At 65.9% G+C, this 9,991-nt stretch overlaps 1 protein-coding gene across 1 annotated transcript in view; it reads right to left on the bottom strand.

The window, feature by feature from the left end:
• The window catches only part of LOC133358269 (insulin-like growth factor-binding protein 2), a 14,738-nt gene extending 4,947 nt beyond the window's left edge, over window positions 1-9,791 (bottom strand). The window contains exons 1-4 of the mRNA XM_061576507.1: window positions 9,301-9,791; window positions 6,341-6,690; window positions 5,101-5,209; window positions 3,845-3,982 (exon numbers count right to left, since the gene is read on the bottom strand). Coding sequence (XP_061432491.1) covers window positions 3,845-3,982; window positions 5,101-5,209; window positions 6,341-6,690; window positions 9,301-9,738 — 1,035 coding nt within the window. The 5' untranslated portion in view covers window positions 9,739-9,791. The remainder of the gene's footprint in view (window positions 1-3,844; window positions 3,983-5,100; window positions 5,210-6,340; window positions 6,691-9,300) is intronic.
• Between the last annotated feature and the right edge of the window lie 200 nt (window positions 9,792-9,991).

The following is a 9,991-nucleotide window of genomic DNA, read 5'->3' as shown; positions in this document are numbered from 1 at the left end:
AAGAGCCTGCGGTTTGTTGTGCTTGGCCGTGTCGATTTCAGGGGCCTTTGTTTGGGTTTTTGGCAGGCGCAGTGCGGCGTGCGCGCCACGTGGAGGCAGCCAACTTTGCCGACCGCACGGGACTCCACTCCAGCACCCCCTCCCCGCACGCGGGAAGCCACCCCGACACATTACGACACATTACGCAAATCATTCATTGCCGCGGGTGCCCTACAGAGTCATCGGCGTTCGCTGTCGGTGTTAACTGGCGGCCGGAGCTGAGCGCAGGCAGCGGCTGCTGTGACGCTACTGGGGGGCTGGGAGCCTGTTGGGGGGGGGGGGGGCTGGGAGCCTGTTGGGGGGGGGGGGGGGCGGACCCTGTTGGGGGGGGGGCTGGGAGCCTGTTGGGGGGGGGCTGGGAGCCTGTTGGGGGGGGGTCTGGGAGCCTGTTTGGGGGGGGGGCTGGGAGCCTGTTGGGGGGGGGGGGGCTGGGAGCTGTTGAGGGGGGGGAGCTGGGAGCCTGTTGGGGGGGGGGGGCTGGGACCCTGTTGGGGGGGGGGGCTGGGAGCCTGTTGGGGGGGGGCTGGGAGCCTGTTGGGGGGGGTCTGGGAGCCTGTTTGGGGGGGGGGGGGGAGCCTGTTGGAGGGGGGCTGGGAGCCTGTTTGGGGGGGGGGGCTGGGAGCCTGTGGGGGGGGGGGGGCTGGGAGCCTGGAGGGGGGGGGCTGGGAGCCTGTTTGGGGGGGGGCTGGGAGCTGTTGAGGGGGGGGAGCTGGGAGCCTGTTGGGGGGGGGGGCTGGGAGCCTGTTGAGGGGGGGGAGCTGGGAGCCTGTTGAGGGGGGGGAGCTGGGAGCCTGTTGGGGGGGGGGGCTGGGAGCCTGTTGAGGGGGGGGGCTGGGAGCTGTTGGGGGGGGAGCTGGGAGCCTGTTGGGGGGGGGGCTGGGAGCCTGTTGAGGGGGGGGGCTGGGAGCCTGTTGAGGGGGGGGGCTGGGAGCCTGTTGAGGGGGGGGGCTGGGAGCCTGTTGAGGGGGGGGGGCTGGGAGCCTGTTGAGGGGGGGGGGCTGGGAGCCTGTTGAGGGGGGGGGCTGGGAGCCTGTTGGGGTGGAGCTGGGAGCCTGTTGAGGGGGGGGGAGCTGGGAGCCTGTTGAGGGGGGGGGGCTGGGAGCCTGTTGAGGGGGGGGGCTGGGAGCCTGTTGAGGGGGGGGGGGCTGGGAGCCTGTTGAGGGGGGGGGGGCTGGGAGCTGTTGAGGGGGAGGGCTGGGAGCCTGTTGAGGGGGGGGCTGGGAGCCTGTTGAGGGGGGGGGGGCTGGGAGCCTGTTGGGGGGGGGCTGGGAGCCTGTTGAGGGGGGGGGGCTGGGAGCCTGTTGAGGGGGGGGAGCTGGGAGCCTGTTGAGGGGGGGGGCTGGGAGCCTGTTGAGGGGGGGGGCTGGGAGCCTGTTGGGGTGGAGCTGGGAGCCTGTTGAGGGGGGGGGCTGGGAGCCTGTTGAGGGGGGGCTGGGAGCCTGTTTGGGGGGAGGGGGCTGGGAGCCTGTTGAGGGGGGGGCTGGGAGCCTGTTGAGGGGGGGGCTGGGAGCCTGTTTGGGGGGGTGGAGCTGGGAGCCTGTTGAGGGGGGGGGCTGGGAGCCTGTTGAGGGGGGGGCTGGGAGCCTGTTGAGGGGGGGCGGGCTGGGAGCCTGTTGAGGGGGGGGGGCTGGGAGCCTGTTGAGGGGGGGGGGCTGGGAGCTGTTGAGGGGGGGGGGGCTGGGAGCCTGTTGGGGGGGGGGGGCTGGGAGCCTGTTGGGGGGGGGGGGCTGGGAGCCTGTTGAGGGGGGGGGGGCTGGGAGCCTGTTGGGGGGGGGGGGCTGGGAGCCTGTTGAGGGGGGGGGCTGGGAGCCTGTTGAGGGGGGGGGGGCTGGGAGCCTGTTGAGGGGGGGGGGGGCTGGGAGCCTGTTGGGGGGGGGGGGCTGGGAGCCTGTTGGGGGGGGGGGGCTGGGAGCTGTGGGGGGGGGGGCTGGGAGCCTGTTGAGGGGGGGGGGCTGGGAACCTGTTGAGGGGGGGGGCTGGGAGCCTGTTGGGGGGGGCTGGGAGCCTGTTGAGGGGGGGGCTGGGAGCCTGTTGGGGGGGGGGGGCTGGGAGCTGTTGAGGGGGGGGGGGCTGGGAGCCTGTTGAGGGGGGGGGGGGCTGGGAGCCTGTTGGGGGGGGGCTGGGAGCCTGTTGAGGGGGGGGCTGGGAGCCTGTTTGGGGGGGGGAGCTGGGAGCCTGTTGGGGGGGGCTGGGAGCCTGTTGGGGGGGTCTGGGAGCCTTTTGAGGGGGGGGGGCTGGGAGCCTGTTGAGGGGGGGGGGCTGGGAGCCTGTTGAGGGGGCGGGGGGGCTGGGAGCCTGTTGAGGGGGGGGGGGCTGGGAGCCTGTTGAGGGGGGGGGGGGCTGGGAGCCTGTTGAGGGGGGGGGCTGGGAGCCTGTTGGGGGGGGGCTGGGAGCCTGTTGAGGGGGGGGGCTGGGAGCCTGTTGAGGGGGGGGGGCTGGGAGCCTGTTGAGGGGGGGGGGGCTGGGAGCCTGTTGAGGGGGGGGGGGCTGGGAGCCTGTTGGGGGGGGGGGCTGGGAGCCTGTTGAGGGGGGGGAGCTGGGAGCCTGTGAGGGGGGGGGGCTGGGAGCCTGTTGAGGGGGGGGAGCTGGGAGCCTGTTGGGGGGGGGGGCTGGGAGCCTGTTGAGGGGGGGGGCTGGGAGCCTGTTGGGGGGGGGGGCTGGGAGCCTGTTGAGGGGGGGGCTGGGAGCCTGTTGAGGGGGGGGAGCTGGGAGCCTGTTGAGGGGGGGGCTGGGAGCCTGTTGGGGGGGGGGGGCTGGAGCCTGTTGAGGGGGGGGAGCTGGGAGCCTGTTGAGGGGGGGGGCTGGGAGCCTGTTGGGGGGGGGCTGGGAGCCTGTGAGGGGGGGGCTGGGAGCCTGTGAGGGGGGGGGCTGGGAGCCTGTTGAGGGGGGGGAGCTGGGAGCCTGTTGGGGGGGGGGCTGGGAGCCTGTTGAGGGGGGGGGCTGGGAGCCTGTTGGGGGGGGGGCTGGGAGCCTGTTGGGGGGGGCTGGGAGCATGTGAGGGGGGGGGGCTGGGAGCCTGTGGGGGGGGGGGCTGGGAGCCTGTTGAGGGGGGGGGCTGGGAGCCTGTTGGGGGGGGGGGGCTGGGAGCCTGTTTGAGGGGGGGGGCTGGGAGCCTGTTGGGGGGGGGAGCTGGGAGCCTGTTGAGGGGGGGGGCTGGGAGCCTGTTGGGGGGGGGGGCTTGGAGCCTGTTGGGGGGGGGAGCTGGGAGCCTGTTGAGGGGGGGGCTGGGAGCCTGTTGGGGGGGGGGGAGCTGGGAGCCTGTTGGGGGGGGGGAGCTGGGAGCCTGTTGGGGGGGGGTTGGGACCCTGTTGAGGGGGGGGGGCTGGGAGCCTGTTGGGGGGGGGCTGGGACCCTGTTGGGGGGGGGGCTGGGAGCCTACTGGGGGGGGGGGGCTGTATTTCTATCTGCACCATATCCGGTGTTGCTGAACTCCGGATCCTGCTCCGTGTATCCATCAGCCCCGAGCCCAGTAAGTTGAGATGTCACATTTCTCTGGCAGCGTAGCGAGCGAGTCTACGCGTAGCGCAACCGCCGTTCGATTCCCCACGGAGCGGCCCGGAGGGAGGCACGGAGAGCCGAGGCAACGCAACAACGAGCATTCGAACTCCGCAACCCTCTCTCTCCGCCACAATAAGCCATCGCCCCTCATCTCTTCACGTCAAACAAGTGTCCCCCACCCTGCCCCCCACCGTCTCGCAACCCCCGCTCGTGGCCTGCAGCGACAACGACCGCCGTCGAGGGAGGAGACCCGAGGGGGCGCGGGGGGGGGGGGGGTCGTGCACCCCCACTCCGAAGCGTCACTTGCGGTTTGGGCGTCTCGGGTCCGCGCCGCGCGGCGCAGTCCGAGGTCGCCGCGCACGACGGGCGAGCCAGGCGCGTGCACGCCCGTGTCCGCGTGCACGCACCAGCACTCGCCTCGCTGCCCGCTCAGCGACGTGCGGCACTGCGCGCGGCGGCGGCGCGAGCCGCAGCACGCCGGGGGAGGGGTGGGGAGGGGGGTGGAGAGGGAGGGTGGGTGAGGGGGGGGAGGAGAGGGAGGGGTGGGGTGGGTGGGAGGGAGGGAGGGTGGGTGGACGGGAGGGAGGTATGGAGGGGAGGGAGGGTGGGAGGGAGGGTGGGTATGAAGGGAGGGAGGGGAGGGAGAGTGGGGAGGGAGGGGAAGGTAGGAGGGGTAGGGGAGGGAGGGTGGGTGGAAGGGAAGGTAGGAGGGAGGGAGGGAGGGTGGGTGGAAGGGAGGGGAGGGGAGAGTGGGAGAGGAGATGGGAGGGGAGGGAGGGGAGGGAGTGGAAGGTAGGAGGGAGGGGAGGGAGGGTGGGAGGGGAAGGTAGGAGGGAGGGGAGGATGGGAGAAGAGGGGGGAGGGGAGGGAGGGAGAGGAGAGGGAGGGGAAGGTAGGAGGAGGGGAGGGAGGGGTAACGTCACGCAACGAGCAGTAACAACAGGGGCTTGCCACCCTCGGCTGGTAGAGGCCGTCACAGATGAATGAATGATGTGAGCAATGCGAACGAACGAGCGAGTGGACGAGTGGGTGGGTGGGTGAGGTGAGCGAGTGGATGTGTGGGTGAGTGGGTGGGTGGGTGTGTGGGTGGGTGGGTGGGTGTGTGAGTGAGCGAGGTGGATGTGTGGGTGCGTGGGTGGGTGGGTCAGTGGGTGGGCGAGTGGGTGGGTGGGTAGTGGGTGGGTGGGGTGAGTGGGTGAGTGGGTGGGCGAGTGGATGTGTGATGGGTTAGTGAGCGAGTGGATGTGGGATGGGTGAGTGAGCGAGTGGATGTGTGGGTGGGTGAGTGGGTGAGTGGTGGGTGGGCGAGTGGATGTGTGGGTGGGTGAGTGGGTGGGTGGGTGAGTGGGTGGGTGGGTGAGTGGATGAGTGGGTGGGTGGGTGAGTGGGCTGGTGAGTGGGTGGGTGGGTGGGTGAGTGGATGATGGGTGAGTGAGTAGGTGAGTGGGGTGGGTGGGCGAGTGGATGTGGGTGGGTTGAGTGGGTGGATGTGTGGGTGGGTGAGTGGTGAGTGGGTGAGTGGTTGGGTGGGTGAGTGGGTGGTGATGAGGGGTGGGTGGCCACCTGCTTGGCGTGGTAGAGGCCGTCGCGGCTGCAGTTGGGGATGTAGAGGAGGTAGAGCTCCTCCAGTGGGACGCGCTCCTCGCGCGAGCAGCCGCTGCAGCCGCTCGATCTTCTCCACCACCGCCTCGAGCTCCTGCAGGCACTGAGCAGCAGCAGCAGCAGGAGCAGCAGTAGCAGGAGCAACAGCAGCAGCAGGAGTATGAGCAGCAGCAACAGGAGCAGCAGCAGGAGCAGCAGCAGTAGCAGGAGCAACAGCAGCAGCAGGAGCAGCAGCAGCAGCAGGAGGAGCAGCAGCAACAGGAGCAGCAGCAGTAGCAGAAGCAGCAGCAGCAGTAGCAGGAGCAGCAGCAACAGCAGCAGCAGCAGGAGCAGCAGAGCAGCAGCAGGAGCAGCAGCAGCAGCAGCGTCCACCAGCAGCACTTGAGCAGCGGCACTACCAGCACCGGTGTTCATTGCGTGCTCGTGAAGGGGTCGAGGGGATGGGTGGTGGGGTGGGTGGTGGTGTGGGTGGTGAGGTGGGTGGTGGGGTGGGGTGGGTGGTGGGGTGGGTGGTGGGGTGGGGTGGGGGGGTGGTGGGGTGGGGTGGGTGGTGGGGTGGGGGGGGTGGGGTGGGGTGTGGGGTGGGGTGGGGGTGGGTGGTGGGGTGGGTGGTGGGGTGGGTGGTGGGGTGGGGTGGTCCAGGACTGATTCTGATTTCACTCCCACCGACTGCTGTTAGCGGTTGCGGGAATCGAAACGGCGTGGCTTAATCTTCATATTTCGATTTAAAGCTTTCGTGACTGCAGGGAGTATCTTCTTGGTTCTTTCGGTAAAGTCACGTAGAAGGGAAATAATAAACTAAGAAAAATAAAACATAATAAAATACAATTTTCACGACCGTTTCAGCCACAACGCAAGCAGCCGTCCCCAGGTGAAGAACAGCGTCCACTTCAGACGCTGTCTTTCCGACAGCCCTGTTTCGGGCGCAACACAAGCGTCCGTCATCAGGTGGGAAAATCATGGCCTGCTGCCCCAGAGCTTATGTTGCGCCCGAAACGTCGTGATTTATGTATTTTCTACCCACGTGACTTTACCGAAAGAACCAAAAAGCACGGCGTGGGCTACGTCGCTGCGCTGCGCGCTCCCCACTGCACCACCGCCCCGGCTCGCTGCAACCTGCCACCACCCAGACCCACCCCCCCACCCACCCCTCCTCACAGGTGGCAACCAACCCCCCCGGCACCCACTCACCGGGCCGTGCCTCCCCCAGGGCTTCACGTGCCGCGGGTTGGCGCTGCCATCCGGCAGGGCGTTTGGCCGAAAGTTCGCGTGCTGCCTGCCGGCTTGCTGCTGCTGCTGCTGTTGGGGGAGGCTGCGTCCACCGCCCTCCCTGCTGCCGTTGTGCATGCGGCGGCGCTCCTGGCCCTGCTTCTGCACGCGCTCCCGATGCACAGCCACGGCATTTGCCGTCGTCGGGATGCGAGGTCCGCGCCGGCAGGGGCAGCGGCTGGGGTTGCGCGGGTCCTGCTGCAGGGGGGGCTCCTGCACCGTCGACGTTGCTCGCGACGTCGCGGACGAAGCCTCCTCGTCCTTGTCCGTGTTGTTCGCCATCTGCGCCACGGGCACCGTTAAACATTCCACCATCTCCTCCACCACCTCCTTCACCTCCTCCTCCTCCTCCACGCAGAGCCCTCTCTTGAGAGACCACTTCTACCGTTCCGTGTTTTAGACCCCCCCCCCCCCCCCGTCTCTCTGCTCTCTGTGTGGAAACCTGCGTTTATATGCGAATGAGGATGGAGTTAATAAAATAATAAAAATAAAACATGATAAAATCATTCTCACGACGTTTCGGCCACAACGCAAGCAGCCGTCCTCAGGTGAAAACCAGGTCTGTCGGGGAGACAGACAGAGACGCTGTCTCCCCGACAGACCTGGTTTCACCTGAGGATGGCTGCTTGCGTTGTGGCCGAAACGTCGTGAGAATTATTTTATTATGTTTTATTTTTATTATTTTATTACTTCCCTTCTACGTGACTTTACCGAAAGAACCAAGAAGATGAATCCCTGCAGTCACGAAAGCTTTAAATCGATAAATGAGGATGGAGTTACTGATGATGATCATGACGAAGTAGTAGCGATAGGAATGAAGCCTCACAGAGCATTTGGGCACAATGTAGTGGTGGTGGTGGTGGGTTCGTGCCGCGCGTCGTTCTTGTGCGTGCGCTCGAGAGGGAACCTCATTCAAGAGCCGAATGGCTCACAGGGTATTCCTAAATAAATGAACTTGAACTCATGGGAATCGCACTTTTGAGGAGGCCACACAGCCCAGGCGCTCGGCTCCCAGACACAACGACCAACCCCCGTGACGCCGATCGTTATTGCCCGCAGTGCAAGGTTAATCATTACCCGTGTCAACATGTTTACGAGCGCTCTCGCCGTCCATCGCTCAAAGGTCCAAGTTGATTTCCCCTCTCTATATTAAGGCCCCGTCACAGAGACGGCCTCTCTCTTTGTGCCGATACGTGTTCTCTCTCTGTGTGTATCTTTATGATGTCTGTCTGCTTATATGTCTGCCTATAGTTTTCTGGTTAGATTTTTGTTGCTATTTCTTTTATACCTGACGATGAAGATTGCTTGTGTTGCAATCGAAACGTCGTAGTATGCTATTATTTAATTTATTATTTATCTTTATACGTGACTTTACCGAAAGAACCAAAGAATAATTCCTGCAGTCACGAAAGCTCCAAAATTAAGATTGAATGTTTTTGTAGTTAGATCGCGTCAGTATAAATGTGTCGTAGCCCTACACCACCCGACACAGCCAATCAGCAAAGGATTTGTCACGTAATCAAGACGCCAATTAGTTCCTAGTATAGTGTGTGTGGTGCAGTGTGTAGTGTACTGCTTCAGCCCAGCGGCGTGTTGGAGAGCAAATCCACAACAGTTACAATTTGAGTACGACGTTTCGCTGTAATTACATCCAGCATCATCGGACGATTATCAATAATATTGGTCGCGAAAGCCTGCGCGTTAAACTGATACTCCCCCTCCCCGCACCCCCTGCTCAGATGAGCGGTGCCCATCAGCCGCGGCGAATATTCCGCAAGCCGTGTGCGAGCCCAACCGGTGCTCGATCAATAAAAGGATACGAACCGGCAAATCGCGAGTCGCTCCCTCTACCCCCTCGCTGATCAACCTGGGCCCTGTCTGCGCACTCCCCCCGAGTGCGCAGTTACACCTAACCTGGCACAGCAGTCATCCCATAGCTGCTGCTGCTGGGTCTGTCCCCTGACCTCCTCCTGCACGTAACCTGGCACAGAATTCAACCCATGGCACCTGCTGAGTCTAGTCCCGTGACCTCCTCCTGCACATAGCCTGGCACAGCAGTCATCCCATGGCTGCTGCTGTGTCTGTCCCGTGACCTCATCCTGCACATAGCCTGGCACAGCAGTCAACCCATGGCACTACCTGGATCTGTTCCGTGACCTCTTATTGCAACCTAGTCTGGCACAGCAGTCAACCCATATCACCTGCTGGGTCTGTGACGTGACCTCCTGCACCTAACCTGGCACAGCAGTCAACAATTGACACCTGCTGGGTCTGTCCCGTGACCTCCTCCTCCTGCACCTAGCCTGGCACAGTAGTCCACCCATGCCACCTGCTGGGTCTGTCCCGTGACCTCCTCCTCCTGCACCTAGCCTGGCACAGCAGTCAACCCATGGCACCTGCAGGGTCTGTCCCGTGACCTCCTCCTGCACCTAGCCTGGCACAGCAGTCCACCAATGGCACCTGCTGGGTCTGTCCCGTGACCTCCTCCCCCTGCACCTAGCCTGGCACAGCAGTCAACCCATGGCACCTGCTGGGTCTGTCCCGTGACCTCCTCCTCCTGCACCTAGCCTGGCACAGCAGTCCACCCATGGCACTTGCAGGGTCTGTCCCGTGACCTCCTCCTCCTGCACCTAGCCTGGCACAGCAGTCCACCATGGCACCTGCAGGGTCTGTCCCGTGACCTCCTCCTCATGCACCTAGCCTGTCACAGCAGTCCACCCATGGCACCTGCAGGGTCTGTCCAGTGACCTCCTCCTCATGCACCTAGCCTGGCACAGCAGTCCACCCATGCCACCTGCAGGGTCTGTCCGCAAATATCGCCCAGGTGGATCTGGGCCCTCGAGGGAGTGCTCAGCGGGAGCACCGCGTCCCACCCAACCCCAAACCCCTAACCGAGCCCCACCGCTCACCGCGCTTGGCGCTGCTGGTGCAGATGCCGCGTCCACGCACCAGCGAGTGCAGGGGTCTCTCCTCGCCGGGCCGCGGGTAGCAGCGGAGACCCATGCCGCAGCGCGGTGTGTACACCCCGCACGCCTCGCCCTGGCGCGCCGCGCACACCGCGCAGCACCCGCAGCCCGGCTCCCGCGCCAGCTCGGGGCACCACGGGGGCGCCGTGGGGCAGCGCGACAGCGTCTCGGTCGAGCACGGCGGGCAGCCGAAAGCGGACTGCGTCTGCGTTGCGTCGACGAGCAGCGATGATGACGAGGAGGAGGACGAGGAGGAAGAGGAGGAAGAGGCGGCGCGTAAGCACGGAGCGCGTGCCACGGCCGTGAGCAGCACGAGGGAGCTCAGCAGGAATCTCGACATCGTCGCCAGCGTCGTCACCGACATCGTCGGTCGTGCTGCTCGCACGAGACCTGCTGACAACAACAACAACGACGACCACCTCCCTCCTCCTCCTCCACTGGATGACGGGGAGATGGCAGGCGAAGTCGCCACGGCGTGCGCGCGCGCAGGCCCCCGCCCCTCTCTCCTCCCTCCCCCCTCCTTCACGCAGCCGCGCAGCTCGTGGAGACGGCGATCCTGGGGATGGGACACGGCCGGGTGGAGAGAGGGGGAGGAGGTGGCAGGGAGGGAGGGGGAG

This window comes from Lethenteron reissneri, chromosome 61, assembly GCF_015708825.2.
Source record: "Lethenteron reissneri isolate LAM-NWPU_2019-01 chromosome 61, ASM1570882v1, whole genome shotgun sequence".
Lineage (NCBI taxonomy): Eukaryota > Metazoa > Chordata > Hyperoartia > Petromyzontiformes > Petromyzontidae > Lethenteron > Lethenteron reissneri.
Note: the sequence above shows the minus strand (reverse complement) of the source record. Positions and strands in the feature narration are given on the sequence as shown.